Source organism: Gigantopelta aegis, chromosome 7 (assembly GCF_016097555.1).
Source record: "Gigantopelta aegis isolate Gae_Host chromosome 7, Gae_host_genome, whole genome shotgun sequence".
Classification (NCBI taxonomy): Eukaryota; Metazoa; Mollusca; class Gastropoda; order Neomphalida; family Peltospiridae; genus Gigantopelta; species Gigantopelta aegis.
The window spans coordinates 16082015-16103437 of NC_054705.1; the positions used below are offsets into that span (position 1 = coordinate 16082015).

At 41.5% G+C, this 21423-nt stretch overlaps 1 protein-coding gene across 1 annotated transcript in view; it reads left to right on the top strand.

Annotated features, from left to right (window-relative positions):
* The window catches only part of LOC121376881, a 151773-nt gene that overhangs the window by 44147 nt on the left and 86203 nt on the right, over positions 1 to 21423 (top strand). Inside the window, exons 8-12 of the mRNA XM_041504667.1 lie at positions 3911 to 4150; positions 4811 to 5038; positions 6185 to 6403; positions 8878 to 9093; positions 14242 to 14475. Coding sequence (XP_041360601.1) covers positions 3911 to 4150; positions 4811 to 5038; positions 6185 to 6403; positions 8878 to 9093; positions 14242 to 14475 — 1137 coding nt within the window. The remainder of the gene's footprint in view (positions 1 to 3910; positions 4151 to 4810; positions 5039 to 6184; positions 6404 to 8877; positions 9094 to 14241; positions 14476 to 21423) is intronic.

The window sequence follows — 21423 nt, forward strand, 5'->3', positions numbered from 1 at the left end:
AGCCATATATTTAATGTACTATTATGCAGGATACTATATATTTTACTTACGTTTAACGTTATTACTAATATACTTAAAATACAACATGTTATAATGTTCACCATCACGTGCGTTTAATATAAGAAATAAAACACCCCATATCACACCTGCCTCCGAGACAAAAATAGTTCCTAGATGAAGGTGTGTAGTGACGTATTAGACGCTAAAGACTCCAATCGATCCTAGATGGAAATCAGTGGTTTTAAATATCTGAAAGTAACAATTCAATACATAACATTCAAATAAATAATATAAATATGTTTTGTTACGCATCTCTTTGGTTGTTATTATAATGCAAATATATCTCAAATGTGGTATTTGTTTTGCGCCCTTTAAATGATTACAAAAAATTAAAATAGATCTACGGAAACCGTAAAAGTGATATCCAGTGAAAAGTCACATCTTCACTGTATTTTAGCTACACTGAAAATAATAGAAATCGTATTTACTATTTTTTTTAAAGTACATGATTAAATTATCTCCCTTTGTTTTGGTTCTTTGTATTTATATTTGATACCTCGGTGCCGCAGTGGTTAAGCCATCGGACTACAGGCTGGTAGGTACAGAGTTTGCTGCCCGGTACCGCCTCCAACCCGGAGCGAGTTCTTAAGGGCTCAGTGGGAAGGTGCAAGGCTACTACACCCTCTTCTCTCTCACTAACCACTAATCAACTAAAACTAACCTACTGTCCTGGACAGACAGCCCAGATAGCTGAGGTGTGTACCCAGTACAGCATACCTGAACCGTAATTGGATATAAGCACGAAAATAAATGTAAACGAACGAATAAGTTTGATGATTGGCAATGCATCTGATCGTATTTGAAAACAAGGAGTAATTTATACAACTGTACCTGTAAAACAGGGATATGAAGTGCAATTACGATAAATTATCTAAAATGAATTGAATACGAAGCTAAATAATAATTACAGAATTTCCTGTCATTGAGTGTAAGTTAAACTTTTAACGGCATTCGATTCATTTTGGTTTTGTAAGGCTTTTTGGAGGATCGCTTTGTCAGGTATTTTTGCACAGCAGTATTATTAAATAAATGTTACGTTAATAATTAAATACAGATAATTTGTATTTAAATTTGTTTTAAAAAGTTTATGGTCAAGTAACTTTTCAGGAAAAGTTCTGTCGGAAGAAATATATCATTGTTTTACCGGAACATGTTTTTCGATAGAATAAGCGAAAGATATTAACAAAAAACTAAAATATATTTTCAAAAATTAGGAAAGATGTATATAATAAATGGACCATTTCATGTTGTTTTTTCGTGCGCGAGTGCGAATAATTTTAACATGCTCATATACCACTAGAGTTTCGAGCATGTCAGTCCCGGGGCCTGTCTCTGGATAGCCAGTGACTTACTCCGGGACAGAACAAAATTAAGGAGATAATTTTGAAATTTACATCTAAAAATTAAATAGTGGGAATTGTCTGCTCGTCCGAATATTTATATAATTTGGAGCATTTTAGAAGGACAGTCCAAAAATAAATAAGAGAAAGAAGAGAGGATCGGACTATTTAATAATATTTTTGACATAAAATTTTGAACGAAGGACTAAAAGTTTAAAGTCCGATCTATATGGTCCGGGGCCGGGGGGGGGGGGGGGGGGGGGTAATTTTGAGGTGGGCGGAATTTGGAATACGAATTTAGTAGTTAGGTCAAAAACCGAAGACCAAAATGTGCTACAAAAATTTAAGTCCAAACAATAAAATTAGAGTGCTCGACCGAAAAGGTTTTAAGGTGATTTGAGCAATTTAGTCGGGCTGCCAAAATAAACTGCGTCGGACTGTTTACAAAGAAAAAAAAGAAAAAAAAGAAAAACATAAAATTTTGAACTGCGGCCAAAACTGTTTTTAAAGTCCAACTGAGCCCTAAAAAAGGAAGTACATGTCCTAGGAGACGGTACGCAGCGGAACTCATGGCGAGTTGATGGGATGATCGGCTCGGAACTTCGGGAAGAAGTGAGGCAGGTCGATGTAGCACTCTTTCCGAAGTATTGCTGAGTAGTCTTCCGGAAGTATCAGCTTGATAATCCGATGGACGATTGGATTATCCATGTCTGATTTCAGTAAGCCTTGCCGGTACATCCCGTTCCGCTCCGACGTCAGGTAGTAGGTACGACTTCCCTCGACGTACTGGAACTGGTACCGCCCTTTGACCAGTTGGTGTTGGTCTCCAGCTCTTGGTGGCAGCTGAGAGGTCGCAGTGAACTCCCCCTTCACACAGTTGCGGTACCGTCCAGGAAGCTTGTTGCGTGCGATCTGCCAAGTCGTGGGCTGTGTGTCGGACAAGTCCTGGACCGACACCTTCCTCTTCTTGGCTTCACGCTCTGCAACCGCTGTCGCAACAACTCGTGGAGACGCCGGTGGATTGCTTGGTGCGGACAACACTTTTCCGGTTTCCATCGGCGTTGGTGCTGCAGGGGGAGGGGCCGCCACTGCCGGTTTAGCCGACAGCTTTGGCTCCCCCTTTGCCGCTTCTGGCGTCTGCTGCTTCCGAGTAATGGGGGACGGAGACGCAGAAGGGGCCGCCGCCGGCAGTTGAGCTGCCGGTTTTGGCTCCCCCTGAACCGCCCCTGTGGGTCTCGTCTTCTTCTGTGAAGAAGGAGGGACCGCCCCTGGCAGTTGAGCCGCCCGGTTTGGTCCCCCCTGAGCTGCCGTGGGACGACTTCTCCTACTTCCCCGATCTCTTCTGTTTATTGTCACCATAATACAAGGTGACAATAGCCGTGCTCCCATTGTGTTCAACACGATACTTGGCCAAGCGGCCAAGCGGCCAAGCTCGTGCAGCACAGCCCCAAGGGTGGGGGGGGGGGGGGGGGGGGAGAGAGAAACCTCGACGTTTGCTAAACACAACCGCATTCTGCGTTGTCTCGAGTAGGAATGGTTTTGTTCTTGGTTTTTCAAATACAATTTTCATGTCAACTCGTGATGTGTGAAAAAAAAAATGTTTTGACACATCACTCGTTGACATAAAAATCGTATCCTGGTGACAATGAACTACTGTCTACACGGAACACAAAGTTATGCAATACTGTGTTACACACTATCGCATTGTGCATGTAATTATATTGTTTGGGGGTAGTTAGAGAGATGAGATTGTTTGCTAAATTAGGCTACTTACCAACCATGATGGAGCGGAGGGGAGTGGGGAGGGGATGAAAACTGGACAATGGTTTAGGATCGTACTTGACAAAATTACTTTGATAAAAAAATTACGTAGAGTACGTCGGATAAAAAAAAACCCACCTTAATTATTATAATTCATTTGCCTCTTCAGGTGATACCATTATTTTTGCATTTACCATAATGTGACACCCAATAGCCTATGTATTTTTCGTGCTGGGGTTTCGTTAAACATATATTCTATTCTATTCTATCCTATTCTACAGGTGATACAAATGATATGCATGTACATCGAAAAATAAAAAGTAATTTCAGTAATTTCTAAGTACCAGTACTAGCGCAGGGGATAATTAAATCCTTTCTGGCCTCACAGATGGTCCCCTGACGTTGCTGGGATTCGAACCTATTGAAAACTTGCCACGATACCTTCCGAGCTATAGAGGCATCTATAAAAAGGATGCTCTTTAACTCGGCCATATACATGTGCCTAAAAGTTACGCGGTCAATCCCGCTTACGTGCATGAAACAGTGGGTAGACCTGGCACTGGCTAGTATGTATTGATGTATGAATATCTATATATTGTATGTATGTCAAGGTTGACAATTGTGTGTGTGTGTGTGTGTGTGTGTGTGTGTGTGTGTGTGTGTGTGTGTAACATCACCAGATAATATAACATCACCAGATAATATAATAATATACCAGACAATATAGCAGAACGTCATATTGTATACAGTTGCAGACCCAGAATACTACAAGAGTCGAGACAACGAAGCTTTAGATAGGCGAACATCTCAATCCACCACTTATGAACATCGAGATTCACACAAGGCTGTTGACGGAAATGCAGTAAACCACTGGTTTAGCAACACATGCACCATGACTGCTATTGATGACAATCATCCATGGTGGAAGGTCGATCTTGGTGGCAAGATGTTCGTCGAAGCTGTGCTTATGTTCTTTCCACTTGAATCAGGTTTGCAGATATGCAGTCAAACGTTTTTATCTCAAATTATGTTTATTTACGAATGACCAGTTCGTTTTATCTGTAACCTTTGATATTGCTCCTTTTAGTAGCATCCAGAGTATTAACTGGTATCTATGACGGCAGATAATTTTAGGGAGCATCCATTAAAGCAACCACTTCTCTCGCTAGCCTCCACTAGGGAAAACTTCTAGGAAGACGACACTTCGTAGTATAGTTTGTTTCAGACTTAATTTAAAAAAGCAAATACGATAAGATATATAAATGGTGTTCCATGCTCCTTAGTTTGGATAACAAACAGTTGCAAAATAAGACAAACCAGTATCAAACTTTATGATTATTATTCAACAAAAGCTGTCTGTTATTAACTATACATGGTCACATATAGAGTTATGCTTCAGAACATTGTTCAATATCCTAATATAATCCTAAGAGAGTGAGAGAGACACACACATATATATATATATATATATATAGAGAGAGAGAGAGAGAGAGAGAGAGAGAGAGAGAGAGAGAGAGAGAGAGAGAGAGAGAGAGAGAGAGAGAGAGAGAGAGAGAGAGAGAGAGAGAGAGAGACCGATAGATAGATAGATTAATACAGAGATATTAAATGACACTCGTATCCTTACTAACAGTTTATTGGTGTTTCAGTTGAGATCATTTCGGAAAACTGGTCGGTCTATAAGCCTGCCTGGCAGTCATCAACACGTTGGGGACTAACTGCCGATAAGGCTGTTGATGGCGGATATATGTGTCATACGATTCGCTACACATACACATATACGGACCCAGATGATAAATATCCATGGTGGATGGTTAATCTGCAGTTCATGATAATGGTCAAAGAGGTCAAAATTTTCAACCGCCAGGATTGTTGCAGTATGTATAGAGGCATTATAAACAATATTCATTCATTCATTCATTCACTCATTCTTTCATTCATTCTTTCATTCATTCTTTCAATAATTATTTCGTTCAATTATTAGGTCAAACCTACCATAGTGTGTACCTGCATACACAAGTATACACATACGTACATACGAGATGATACATACCTACATAATATATAGATACTACATACATACACACATATATACATACATACATATTACATACACACATAGTTATATACATACATCTTATATACGTTCATGCAAGATATAAATATTCATAGCTATTTATCAAGAAGGAAGGAAATGTTTTATTTAAAAATGCACTCAAGACATTTTATTGACGGTGATATGGTGTCAGACATATGGTTAAGGACCACACAGACACCGATGGAGAAAACCCGCTGTCGCCACTTCATAGGCACTCTTTTTGATTAGCAGCATCCAACAGACGGGACATCATATACCACAACCTTTTATACACCAGTTGTGGAACACTGGCTGGAACGTGAAATAGCTCAATGTGTCCACCGACGGGTATCGATCCTAGACCGACCGCGTATCAAGCGAACGCATTACCACTGGGCTACGTCCCGCCCCTAGTTATTTAGCAGTGCTAAACTTGTCCACAACGTACATATGTTAAGGGGTGACCACATTGTTTTAGCCCCACCCACGAATATTGTCTATGAACTGAACATTATTTCTTAAGAATGTCTCATTTGTCGAACGTTTACCATGGTGGTCTGGGAACTGTGACTGATTCGGTGCCTAAAGTTCTAGTCCCACCAACAAGACGAGAGACAGTTTATGAGGCCAAACATTATTGTTATGTCTTGTGTGATAAATATGACAGTACTAATAAAATCGGAGATACATAAAACATATAGATATTCATACACACACAAAGATAGTATATACTTATGCCTTTGTCTGTCTGTCTGTCTGTCTGTCTGTCTGTCTCTCTCTCTCTCTCTCTCTCTCTCTCTCTCTCTCTCTCTCTCTCTCTCTCTCTCTCTCTCTCTCTCTCTCTCTCTCTCTCTCTCTCACACACACACATATATCTATGTATTCATAAATGTTTCTTTCTTAATGTACAGAGAAAATATTGAAAAATTTACTTTCTATCTTTCAGTGGAGCATCTTCATACCTTCTTTATTGAAGTTCTGCAGTCTAAAGACGAAATCTCGCCAGGTGTATGTCATCATCAATACTACCATATACAGTATTATGCAGTGTTTCCGTGCAACCGGTATCTTAGAGGACAGTACGTTCGAATCTGGAAAGAAGGTCCGGTCAGTGGTGGTGACATTCTTTCACTGTGTGAAGTGGAAGTGAAAGGAGTTAAACTAGGTACCAGTAAACAGAATTTTGTAGCATACAACTTCGGGTTCAGTGTGTCTTTCTATTCCCTTAGCCCCACCCCAAAATATGTCCTGGTTCTTTTCTGGCAGTTCTAGTTGTAATTGTTTTCATTTGTGTACAACAGGGACCTAATTCACAAAACTCTCTTAAGCATCGCTGGATCCTTCCTTTCGGATCCCGGTAAATGTACTAATTAGCATAAATTCAATATGGCCACCAACATCAAATATGGGGCCCAATATCTCCTAAATGTTTCATTTTAATGGTGAAAGAGGCCGTCGATTCGAAATCCGCCCAAAGCACTTTCAACTGTTACAAAATAGCATGCCGAGGAATCATATCAGTTCCTCGTCATTGGTTGTTCTAACTTTATGCTTCTGATAGTAGTGCTAAGATCGGCTTAAGTGCCTAACATAGCGACCGTAACTTCTTCCTACAATCAACAGCCCGTTTTACTAAACGACCTTAGCTTACAATCACCTTTAAGTTACTATAAATATTTACAATAGGTCTGCACCTATTGTAAGCTCTAAGGTCGCGATCTTAAATTAACGCTAATGAGGGAAGAAAAAGTCGAATGGAACATGTTTTTTTTGTGATTGAAGCATGGCGTTAGACATAGTCAATGGACGAAGAATTGATATGAAGGTATTGGATGCCTCGGCATGCTATTTTGTAGCTGTTGCAAGTGTTTCGAGCGGATTTGGAATTGATGGCCTCTTTCACCATTAAGGTCGACGACGTTCATACTTCGCACCCTTGTTTTGGCTTCCTACACAATAAATATAACATATCTGACCATAATCCCACTACAGAACCAGATTTCGTAAATAGTACTCTTTTGTTTTAATTACAGGATCAAAGAAAACAATTAAACAGAAATTTTGCATTTGGGGTAATAATGGAAACTTCATACTCCAAGTTTATTTTTAAATTATAAAGAAGATGGAAAGTGACGTCATTGGAATACTGACGTCATTTAAATTCAAAATTAGCTATATCAGTACAATGCTACGCCACATTAACAAAACAAAAACAATTCAGGCAATGCGACACCAGAGTCAAAATAGATTTTGTCTACGTTTCTTTACTTCAAAAAGTGGTTTATGTGTTTACCGTGTTGCTTGAAGACTGGCCGGAAACGTTATCCCCCCCCCCCCCCCCCCCCCCCCCCCCGCGAGGAAATTTATTTTCTGATTTCTGCGAACATAATTTGTTCCTATTTCACTTTTATTATTAACTGTGCGTGGATGCTTGTATGTAATACATAACGGTAGATCTATTTAGCTTTTGGTGTCACCTTTAAAGGCATATTCTCACAGATCACTGACCTATTTAATCACCTAACAAAGTATTACCTGAACAAAAATAATTTGATTTGTACCTAAATGTACTTTATTCAATTATCTTCATAACCACCATACTCCATTTATTAATGATATTTTGTAAAAATAATTGAATTATGGCAATGGTTCATAATTCAAAAACTAAAATTGCCGAGAGGGTTGGCAAAGATTTCACTCCATCATGGTTCAGTTAAGGTGATGTGATAGTTAGATTTGGTTTCCAAAATTAATGTAATTTTTATTTATTATCCATTTTTAGAGAAATACGGTCCTTAAATCCGTGATAGTATGCCTTTAATATGTTGCTATTTTAATAATATTCGACACTGAATTTTGGAAAACTTCCACGACCATCCCCCCCCCCCCCCCCCCCCACACTGTCTTCCTGCCTGCATTGACTATATTTTGTGGTAAACGAAGGCATAGTTACATGTTAACATTCGGTTATTTAAACAGTTGGTTTAGACGAAGAAAGATAAAGCCTGTCACCTACCTCCACATGGGCAACTTTACCAAATTATTGCTTTTCCACATGACGCATATGTACATGTACCACGGCTGTTGGTAATTATGTTGCAGGATACTAACTTGTTTGGCATACTTTACAAGTGAGCGAGACCCCCGTGGCGGTGCACTTTTCAAAGAGGTACGGAATGGCCGTACCACTTGTGTGGGTTATATTTGTTATATCTGTGAAAATGTCCGTACAAGTAATTTGAAAGGCGAGTCTGGCAACAACGAGCAGTACCACTATTTTTTACACTGTGCCACCCCTGCCATCCCGTATGTTAAAGACGTCTGTCAGTCACAGCAACACTAAAGACAGGCATGGTGGAAACAAGTAGAGATTGTGTGTGTGTGATCGAGGGCGGAAACCAAAGTTTTTAGGGGGTTCATGGATATGTAACTCCGTAACATTTTGAAAACTAGATGTCCAGAAATGCAATTTCATTTATTCTACAAGTAAAAAACAGATCTTTGCCTTAAGATTTGCGACCAATGATAATTTGTATTCAGAATTATTGTGGGGGCAGGTGTGTGTTAAAGCCCCCCCCCCCCCCCCCTCCCCCCCCCCCTGCTTCACCGATCCTGAAAGAGTATATTGATGTATTTCAGTCGAGTCCAAGGACTGGGCCAAGCAGATGCCTGCCTTTCAGTCATCAACGGCTGGGAACATGTCAGCTGATTTGGCTGTCGACGGCAAGAACAACTGCAGCGTTCACGGTAGTTTTTCTCATACATATGAGCACGACCTAAATGCATGGTGGATGGTGGATCTGAAACAAACATTAATGGTCACTGAGGTCATCATTTACAACCCACATAGTGATGGTATGTAGATAGATTTATAGGCAAGGTAGAGAGAGAGAGAGAGAGAGAGAGAGAGAGAGAGAGAGAGAGAGAGAGAGAGAGAGAGAGAGAGAGAGAGAGAGAGAGAGAGAGAGAGCTATTGCATATACTTACATATAGTGAAATATCTGATGAATACATTTAGCACGTGTCAGGCTCTATTAATTGATGTCTAAATTATTGTTTCTGTACTTGATCGAGACAGGAATGCTGTGCTTTTACCACATGCACTACTACTACTACTCTAAGACGGCAATAGCAGCGTTCTACCTAGACAGTTTTGAATGGTGCTGTTCATGACTATATTACACTGAATGTTTTATAAGATAGTGCCAGAAGCACACGTGAAAGCAAATACTGGTCACGATTCTAAAGTGCAGGGGCCTAATTTACTCTCGCACGTCAATGCAAAAATACTTGAAATGATGATGTGAGGTTGTTTAAGCCATGTGCATTAGGCCCATGGTTGAACCCGTCCAACCAAAGTGTAAAGTACAGAACCTTGATAACGGAATCATTGTAATGTTATTTGCACTTTCCCACAAACACAATATGGCACATACTGTAACCTTTAATACTGTAGATCCTGAAATTAATGCGATCATAATATTAATGCGAAAAATGCGAGGTTGTGTTATGCGCATTAATAATATGACGCATTTATTTTTATCTTTTGTCCATGTGTACAACGTTATTAAAAAATCAAAACTACAAAGATTAAAATTCTAAAGTGTTATCCGAGTGTTAAGCTTATAATTAGTGGGTACTTACGTGTTAACTGATTAGATTGAGTCGATATGCTTCTGGTTCCTATTACGGTTCAGTCCCAAGAGAGCGGGCCTCTCGGTTTCAGAATCGTCTGCTCGCTCTTTTGAGTCCACGTGACGCTCCTCGTCCAATAGGTGGGCTCAGTTTTCTCGCCAAGCTCTACATGGTAATGCACCAGTAGACTTTCCGTCTCTAGGGGTGTCAGGCGATAGACCATTTCCAACTTCTACATCCGGTCGTCGACTGGTCGCGAGTCACCACACTCTCCCCCGTTTTATAGAAGAGAAGATCACCTCCCGAATTTCCAGGGAACATCAAACACTTCACCAGCAGGTTACTGGCTCAGATTCACCCGGGCCAGGATTCGATGACCATCCATGAATAAACAGTTTCTTTGGAAACATCCAGGTTTTCCTGTTGTTATAGGTTAAGACTACCCCCCCCCCCCCCCCCCCGGGCTCTGCTTCCCCTGAAACCATCCGACTGCCGACTGCTGGCAACGACTCCCCTCTCCCCGTTATCACTAACTTTCCCGGGGTGTCATCTTGAGAAGTCTCTTCCCCCGCCAGGATATACTTATTCCGAGGAATATCCACCCCCGGAGCTGACCATCCCATAAACCAACGGCGATCCTCACGGGACAACAAAATCACCACGTGAAGCAACACCCTCCAGTGAATGAGCGCTGCTACACTCAACACTGGATGCAGCGTAAACTGCTCAGATGGCTCGTTTAGAAAACGGGCCATCTGTTGTAGTGCGGGCACGTCCACCTCTGACGGGCCCACCATACTCGGGATCAATCGTCCCAGTCTACTGGCCAACTGACGTGGAGTAGCCGACGGTCCGCAGACCCTCCTTGCCAGTTCTCTCACTGCCGCCCACCGAATGGCGGCCAGGTTTGGGGTCTGTGGGTTTGCTGCCCCCAAGATTCCCGGGATGTGGACTGACAGGGCATGCACCCGTAATTTACAGGTGCATGTCCCACAGCCTGGGACTGGACATTTGGAGTCCCGAGACTTCTTACCCCACCGTCCTTTACCCGTGTCTGAACCCTTCCTCTTTTCCCCAAGCTAACCGGTCCGGGCGTACGCCCAGCATCCTTAGTCAGGACCGACTCGATCAATTCCGGTAAGGTGGGTCACAGGGAAAACAGACCTGACTGAGATCTGGGCGAGCACAACTCCCAGCGGAAACCGAGGCTGACTTGGCCTGGGCACTAACAGTCTCAGCAGAAACCTGGACTGACCAGGCCTGGACAGTCCCAGAGGGGAAAGGAGAAACCCGAATGTGGACGACCTTCCCCCATCCCATGCCCCCAAGATCCCCCGTCCTCTCCCCCAGAAACCTAAAGGGGGAGAGCCCTCCTCTGAGTCTATCGGCCCGGGAAAGGAGAAAGCAGGGATATTTGGCAGGGGATCCTCCGACTGGGTTGACGATGCCGCCTCTGGTAGAGGGGACCTCGCCGCCGCAGTAGGAGACACACCTACGTCTACGCACTTCTCTTCAAGAGGTGACTGGCCCGTCCCAACTGGCTCCTCCGCCTGAACTGGCGGGCCCTCCTCCATTGGCTCCTGGAGTGGCGGGCCCTCCTCCACTGGGTGGAAGCCGAATTCTGACGTGTACATATCTCTACACCCCCCCCCCCAACTTACAGATTTCTTCCCTACAGAACTGCCAGCCACCCCCTTGGTGCCGACAGCCCTGCACCCGGTACCATGCAGTACCATACCTGCTAGAGGCCGTCTACCACTACTCTCTTGGACTGGGTTAAGGCCTACTGACCCAGCCCCTTCCCGTTTAACGACTTTGTTTCTCTCCACTGGGGACACTCCCTTCGAAAGTGTCCCACCTCATTGCAAAGATAACATCTAGGAGGCACGCTTTCCCTTCCCTGTGGTGAAGGAGACCCCTCCCTTCTACCCACTGAAGGTGACCTATCCCTAGGTTGGAACTGCCCCCTGTTGTTGTTACCAAAACGTGACCGGTCCTCCCCTGGGCTACTCACTCTCCGCTGTTTTAACTCTGCTACTTCCGTCATCAGATGTTCCACCATTTTTTCTAGTCTCTCCATAGCAGAGTGGGGGGCATTAGGCGTCTCCCGCCCAAGGCTACCAGTGTTTCTACTAACACTCATTTGAGCGACCCGCTGTCCACCGATTGACAGTTCATCCACCCGACTAGACAAAAAATCCAGTCTATCTTTTAAACTGTCTCCCACCGGATTAAGCTCCCTATTGATTGTACTCCTATCACTGTGTTCAGAATCGTCTGCTCGCTCTTTTGAGTCCACGTGACGCTCCTCGTCCAATAGGTGGGCTCAGTTTTCCTGCCAAGCTCTACATGGTAATGCACCAGTAGACTTTCCGTCTCCAGGGGTGTCAGGCGGCGGACCATTTCCAACTTCGACATCCGGTCGTCGACTGGTCGCGAGTCACCACAATTCTAATGAATTTATAAAACACAACTGGAAAACAAATCATCGTTTGCGAGACAGACTAATTGTCCAATAGCGCAGCAAGATGCCAGGCACGTGTGACGATTGCAGGGTCATTGGCCACCCTGTGAAAAGCACACATGGCCCATCGCGCATGGATTGGTTTTAACACGCTTATCCTGATTTAACCGAAGGGTACACAGACGTGTATTGTTAGAAAAGTAATATTTCAAAGGGAGGCCATTTGCATTAATTTCATGTCACATTTTTGTCTGCTTGCTGCCAATCACATTAATTTAGGGACACATTAATTTCGGGATCTACAGTATACCATTAGTGAAAGACTAGCTGGGATTGGAAAACAAACACACTGTCACTGTCAGTACTGATGACATCAAAAAAGAAACAAGTTAAGAAAAATAAAATTGCACAATGTATGGTAATGTTCCATATGGTAATTCAAGGCAATTAAAAAAAATCAAAGCACTTTTCAAGAACGCGAATCGTGCACATGCATTCGAATAAAATAACTTGGATTATGCATACGTTGCATAAACACTGCAGAAATAACCTTATTGTTTGTGATGGGAACAAAAGCACAAACTGTCTGTCACACTTTTGACTATATTCAGTAAATTTGTAACAATGCAAAGTGTTCATCGTCAGGAACGTCTATGGGCTGTGGGCATATACTTAATGTGTCATGGTAAGTCATTTTCCGATTGTGGGCATGATATTGGGAATACAGAAATGAAGGTTCAGGATTGTCCTATAAGAATATACACTGTGAGGAATCGATGCCAATTAGCCTGTCAAATTGCAAACAACAACTATTGCATAATCGAAGTCAGAAGCACATTTAACGATAAGACACGTTGCTGCCATGTGCCAATACCAATGGTGGACACGTCATAGGCAATGAGCTGATAGGTGCTGGATCATGGTAATGTTTTCAAATAAGTCTATATAAACACTGGACTTCCAGGATTGACGTGACCGTGTTTACGGACATGCCTGTGAAAGGTATGCCGACGTCAACGTTCATCCTCAAGACAGATTTGGAGTTGGGTCACTTATGGTGAGGTCTGGCATCACCATGACTGCCAAAATTACCCAACTGTATATCGTTGACTGGAGTCTCACAGAACAATACTATTGTAACAACACCACTCCACTAATTGTTGTGCCCTTCGCATGTCAGGTAAGGACCCTAGTCAACCGGTCAATGCGTACATGCAGCAACTAAACATTAGAACACCATTCTGGCCCACTATTTCCATTGAATACGTCAATGTCATCTGACAGAATTTGCAGAATTAGGTACCATACTACAAGGTGATAGTACAGGATTTCCAATTGAACCTTATTAGTGCAGAAAGAAAACTTACACAATAACAAGCCTGTTGCATATCTGGGTCACATTTGGACATACCTCACTCACCTAGTTCTGACAAATATTAATGGAAGTCTGTTATAATATTATTTTACTTCTATATACCCTACGTAACAAGTATATTAAGTTTCACTAATACATTGATATTATTGCACTGGCACATGATAAAATCCTTTCTGGCACCACAAAGTGTCTCACATGCCAGTGCTGGGAGTCGAACCTATAGCACCAATTCGTCCGCAAATTCCCAGACCACCACATGCACCAATCGGACTCGAAATATATACGTGGGGCAACTCTGTATAGACTGTATGTATACTGTATGTATCTTAGGTTTGACTGGCACAGGGAATAAAACCTGTGGCAACGTGTGTGTGTGTGTGTGTGTGTGTGTGTGTGTGTGTGTGTGTGTGTGTGTGTGGGCAAGCGCTTGTTTGTGTGTGTGTATGCGTGATTGTGTTTACGTTTGTCTGTGTGTATATGAATATGTGGATGCGTGGATGAATTGGGTTTTTACCGATATCCCTTTCAGTTGTTGCAGACACTACATCTGACAACTGGGCCTGGAAAAGGCCTGCTTATCAGTCAACAACACAAGGGAACAATGTAGCTGATCGGGCTGTTGATGGTAATATTGATTCAGACTTGAATCATGGTTCATGTACCCTCACTGCGAATGGCGATTTAGACCCATGGTGGATGGTAGACCTGCAAATGATTATAATGGTGAAAAAGGTGAAAGTTGTCAACCAGAAGAGTTGTTGTGGTATGTACTATGCCAATGGAGTTATATTAGTAATTTTGTCGAATATATTCGTGGATGCATTATATTAGGTATTGTCTAATTGGATAATGGGATGTCATCAGTGATCTGAGAATGTAGTTTGGAGCTGTCTCTCTTCCTTGAAAGTTCCATTAGTCCATATACTTACCTTTGTTTTAATGCCCTGTGACCGTAGTGTGTTTTTGTGCTGGGGTGTTGTTAAACATTCGTCATTCATTCATTGAATGTTCCAGAGGCGGTGGATTTGACAGCATATGTGATGTTTTTCAATCAGTTTTGACAACTTAGAAAAGGTAAGCAATTTCAATTTTGTTTCATTTTTTAAACTTTGCATTTAGACAAAAAATGTAGTCCGATCAAATGTCAGTGATATGTCATCTGAAGTAGTAGTCAGTTAACTGAATATTTTACAGTTTGGTGATGTAAATGGTTTGCTTATGTATTTGTTATGTGTTTGATGTTCCTAACATCCCTTTGCCTTATATCTTAGAATTTTTATAGTTATAGCATCTGTTTCACACACACACACACACACACACACACACACACACACACACACACACACACACACACACACACACACTAAATGAAGTCAAAATTGTTTTTATTTGCATTTTCAGGTTGAGAATGAGCAGGATGTAGCCAAGTGGTACAGTTTTCATTTGATGCGTGGTTGGTCTAGGATTGATCACTGCTGGTGGACCCATTGGGTTATTTCTCGTTCAAGTCGGTGAACCACGGCTGGTCTATCAAAGGCCATGGAATGTCTTATCATGTCAGTGGGAGGTTGCATATAAAAGATTTTTTGCTTGTATTGGAAAAATGTAGTGGGTTTTCTGGTGTTTTCTAATGTCAGAATTATCAAATGTTTGACATCCACTATCCAATGTTTAACACATCAATGTTCTCTAGTGGTGTTATTAAATAAAGCAAACTTTTTTTCATGTTGACAAGGACGTGATAACACATTATCTAATACTCAGTCTGGCAATTCAAATGAACCCCACCACTTACTGTGGCACCATCTGTGGAAACACCAATCTCGGCGAATAGGAAAAGGATGTAGTCAGGACCCACATCCTGTGGATAAAACCCACCCAAGAAGACACGGAACATAATGTTAAACGAGAAACAAGTGATTTAACATGTACACAGAAAGAGCTATTCAAATAGGATAGCCAGCCAGTGGATTTTTGGGGTTGCTGATCTATTTGGAGTCTTCTTTGACAATGATGTACTGAAAATGATTGTTGAAAAGAGTCATCTGTATGCTCGCTCCGGGGTAACATGTCATTATCAACCATTTGTAATCATATACAGGACTCTTGCTTGTGAAAGGCTACTATCCAGAACCTCGGCGAAAGATGTACTAATCTCATGACGAGGATGGGAATATTGAAGCCATAGCTAGCTGCATCCATAACTAGAAATCATTTCTGCGAGATGTTGAAGTATCTTCATATCAGTGATAACGGTAATTTTCAAATGGCTCACAAGATGAATAAAGTCTGTCACCTTTTGAGCATGCTCATTGATACATTTCTCCATTACTCAAGACTCCGAGTGCAATGCAGTTTATACATTTTGGTTATAAGATGTGGGTCCTTACAATTGTACTAGTGTATGTTCTGGAATTTGAGACTTACCAAGGTGAATGTGGGCAGCAAGCACATTATGGAAGCCTTGGCATAGGAGGATCTGTTGTCATTGAGCTGATCTCTGAGCTCATGGAGGTGTTTAATAACTCATTTCACTTGACATTTGACAATATTTTTACATCTTTGAAGCTCACTAAACACCAAATAACATGCACTGGAACTATAAATTCCCACCAGCTTGGAGTTTGTCTTCTGAAATCTGCTAAATGATATGAAAAAAATTACCTTGAGGCAGCTTTGCTTATGTGATGCAAGCGAATCGCTTATTCAAATATGAAGGTGGACATTGAACACTACAAAATGACAATGGTCAGCGTCGATCGCATCAACCAAATTGTTGAGAAGTATTGCATATCAGTCAGATAAAAACAGTGGTGGCCATTGTTTGTATACTGTGTGGATCTGTACATGTAACAGTTGTGGTGTCTATACCGTGCTATACAGCAAGCCACTGACAACTGAGGGTTGCTTCATCTGCCAATTGAGTTCCAGATCAGATTCTGCTCGACCAATTGGAATCTTTAATCAATTCAGTAAAATGTTTTACTTCAAAGTATGGAAAGCAAAATTGCCAAAATCAAACATTTACTCTTTATCTTGCACCAGTCTTTCCTCACAAGTTAAAACAAAAATGTTTTAAAAACAAACAGGGTTGCAAAGGACAGTACAAAATACTAAGTCATACATCCATACTTCCAAAATCAGAATTAAAAGGTTGTTATATGTTCTCCAAGAGAATGACAAAATATATACTGAGTCAAATTAAAAATTTCACAGGAAAACTTTCAGGAATAAATATTGTAATGGCAATGTCGACACACCATTTGAAACCCATCACAGCCCACGTGACCCGATCCATAGCACATGTACAGCACCATTTAGGCAAAAGTGGTTTTGCATGTGCTACTGGTCACGTGACTACAACAGCACACGTGTTTTCATCGTTACTTGCTCACAGTAGTCTGACACAACGAAAAAACACGTTAAAACGATATTTGTTATGACCTGTTTCGATGCCACGCCTCACAAATGTGCAGCGTGAACGTGCCGTCGGCATGTTGCACACGGGAACGTCAGTAGCTGACGTTGCAAGGGCATTGGGTTGCAGTCGAACAGCTCACCTTCACGCACGACGACCATAAATTATGTTGGACCCATTTTGACCCAATTTCATGGACGTCATCGTCAACTGTGGGCACAACGCCACTTGCAAATGGAATAGAGTCATGTTTAGCGATGAATCAAGATTCACACTTCGATTTGCTGATGGCAGGCAGAGGTTTTGGAGACGACGTGGTAAATGTCATGCTCAGTGTTGTGTTAGTGAAGTTGACAGATTCGGAGGTGGATTTGTAATGGTTTGGGGTGCTTTCTGTGGAAATGGCTGTTGATCTTCATGGCAGCTCATGGTCCAGGCCTGATCTTTCAGCATGACACCGCCAGACCCCACAGGGCCATTTTGACAAGGGATTACCTGAGGAACGTGGGCATCAATGTCATGGATTGGCCTTCAAGGTCGCCTGACCAGAATCCCATCGAGCACGTTTGGAATGCGCTGGGAAGTCGCTTGTGTACTCTCAGGAACCCTTAACAGACTTTGCAGGAACTTGATGCCTCATTAGTAGAAAGAACAATGCAGTCAATGAGGAGGCATTGCATTGCAGCTGTGGGTACACGTGGAGGGCATACGCGCTATTGAACCTGTGATTTCATCAGATGACCCTGCTTGTGAATTACCATTTTGACTCTTTGTGGCTTTGACGAATGCTGTGGGTGCATGAAACAGATTTTTGACTCAACATTTATTCGTATTCTTTCTTTGGACGTCATACAATAAAATAATACCTTATTTAACACATTTGTCTGTCGTATTTGCTAACTAGTCAAGATGAAACGGTTGTGAAGTTATTAATTTGACTCGGTATATATTATAGTATGCCTTTTAAATGTGTAAGGGACAGACGTGCACGGTGGTTTTAATAGAAAATATTGAATCAAATTCTTGGAACAAATATTTTGTTTCTATATACATTTCAATACTTATTTTTCTAAAAGTGCACCTTAACTTCTTGCCAGAAACACTATCATTTATTTTAAGAGTACGTGTATTTTAAAAAGCTACTGAAAGATGTGGCAAACTGGATATATGACACTAATGTCGAATAACTTATTTTCAATAAAGACACGGTTACTTTGAGTTTGCTTAATCAAACCAATAGTTATGTGGTAAACTGGCTGATTGTTAATATAAAATATATATTTTCTATAAAAATGCAAAAGCAAAGCTAAATTGAAAAAAAATTACAAAGAGAACTTGAAAAATGTGTTCTGCTTAAAAATTGTGATTTAATCTTAAGAAATATTGGATAAAATGCTATATTTTATTTTACTGACAACTCTAGTTTTATAAATACACTAGGAGACGAATGAATGAATGAATGAATGAATGAATGAATGAATTAATGTTTAACGACAACCCAGCATGAACAATACATCGGTTATTAAGTGTCAAACTATGGTAAATGCAACAATTATGTGATGAAAAACATCAATGTAAAAATTCAACATTTAAATTAAAACATAGTGTAAAGAACTGCAAAAAATCCAAATATCACAAATAGATACAATTGAAATGTAGAATAAAAGTCAGTATCACGTAGAAACTGTAATACAAATTTCAGATGGATTCCATGAAATTTCATTGTCCAAATATATCTTTTCGAGTTTCTTTGAGATGCTTACACTACAACAAAATGTGGCGTACCGTCAGATGACACTGACAGTGCTCATATTGAGGTGAAGGATCTTTCTTGAAAATAAATGAATGGGTCAAATAAGTATGATCGATGCGAGCACGACACATACTATTTTATTCTTCCTGCACTGGCTATAAAATAAATATACTAGTGTGTTTATATATATATATATATATATATATATATATATATATATATATATATATATATATACTCTTCAAAAGAAGAAACGCAAAACCACATTGTCGTAACATTTGGAGAATTGATTTAATTATTGAATGGCGAGTCCGATAATTACCAAATGTTGCAGGATTGTTCACAATTCACTCTAGTCCATTGTGAGTAAGTGATAGGACACACCACCAAGGTCAAGGTCATCTGGAGTCAATACCGGGTGTGGCCTCCGCGTGTGTTGACAACTGCCTGGCACCGCCTGCCCATTAAAGCAACCAGAGTACGGATGACGTCCCGGGGGATGGTGGCCCACTCGGCCTGCAAGGCTGCTGCCAGCTCGGGCAGGGTCTGGGGCTGTGGTTGTCGCTGTCGGAGGCGTCGGTCCAACTCGTCCCATAGATTCTCAATTGGGTTCAAATCCGGTGATATCGATGGCCAAGGAAGGACATTAATGTTGTTGTTCTGTAGGAAAGCCGTTGTGAGACGTGCTGTGTGAGGCCTGGTGTTGTCATGTTGGAACACTGCGTTGGCGTTGGCCATAACTGGAACGATGTGTGGCCGAAGGATCTGGTCAATGTAGCCCTGTGCATTCAGGTTGCCCTGCACGTGGACCAGGTCAGTTCTGCCAGTGTGTGAGATGGCTGCCCACACCATGACACTACCCCCGCCGAATCTGTCCACTTCCTGCACGCAGTTTGCCGCATAACGTTCACCACGACGCCTATACACGCGACATCTTCCATCATGACGTCGGAGCAGAAATCGGGACTCGTCACTGAACCACACCTGTCTCCATCGCAGTTGAGGCCATTGTCGATGAATCTGGCACCACTGCAGTCGGAGTCGACGGTGTTGTGGTGTTAAGATGACACCTCGAACTGGACGTCTGGCACGAATTCCTATCTCACGTAGGCGGTTCCGTACGGTCTGGTCGGATATCCTGCGCAAACCTGGTATTGCTGCGGCTGTGGAGGTGGCAGTAGTCAATCGTTCCCGAAGGTGGCGTACCCGGATGTAGCGGTCCTGCCCGGGGGTAGTGACCCGTGGTCGACCGGATCTAGGGAGGTCACGTGTTGATCCATGTTGGTGGTAACGGTCCCACAGTCTGGAGATGGTGCTTGGGGACACATGGAATGCCCTGGCAACGGCCGTTCTGAATTCGCCTGCGTCTAGTTGGCCGATGGCATTGTTTCTCTGCGGTTCACTGAGACGTGGCATGTCCTGGATTGTCAACTGTCGGCCAGAAACAGAGGTCAGGCAAGCGAACACCCTGCACTTTTATACTGTCGGTGTTCATGTTGCACGTGCAGACAATGCACGTGCAGTGCTGACATGGTTTGCACGTGGCTGCGTTTTTGCGAATATTCACATTTTGGAACTTTATTGTACAGTAGCTGCGTTTTATCGAATGTAACCGTGGGAATGTGTTTGGGACATGCAATGACCTTATATTCACAAAACATGAACCGGTAGGAAACATAAAATCGGAGTTATAACCCATTTGTACCCTTTTGCGTTTCTTTTTTTGAAGAGTATATATATATATATATATATATATATATATATATATATATATATATATATATATATATACGGCTTAGGAGTAGATATTATTTTGTACATCACATTTCTGCTATTGTATATTTTATTTTTAAAAAAATTGCTCCCCTTTGTACTTTCCTTTGCTGTCTCTTGTTCACTTCTTTTCTACTCTTTCCACTTCTTGTCCCCAGAAATAAAATCCCAAACTGCATACGTGATTATTATTTTAAAAATATATGCATGTGCTTTCAGTCATGTGTTTTGTGTGTGTGTGTGTGTGCGCGTACATGTGGGTGTGTATGCATATGAGATTATGGATAAAGGATAATAAATGAGTTAGCAGTTATTATCAAATGTACGGGCTGAGTGTAATAATGTTCATTTGCCATCGGCTTTAGCGATCACAGATATTTCCAATATACAAAGTGTTTGCAAATCAAGAATGTTTTTTAAAATCTACTTTCAGACTCGAAAGAAATGCATTTCATTCAGCTGTTAACCCTTTGTTGATTCGAGAGTTAGCACAGACTAATGCCAATTGTGCAACTCTCTGATGTTAATTATTACTTTCTTTATGCGTAATAATTCTCCAGAATACACTTTATTTGTTCATGTTTCCATAGTTATATAGATAAATATATTATGTACAGTGTACAAATACTATAATAAAGCTGAATTATTTATGCTTTCTGATGTCACTGACTACTATAGAAGTTGTATACCACCAAGACAAATGGATATAGAAGATGTGATTGATTTTTAGTAATCATTCTCCATGTCAAGCATGCATGCAAATATTC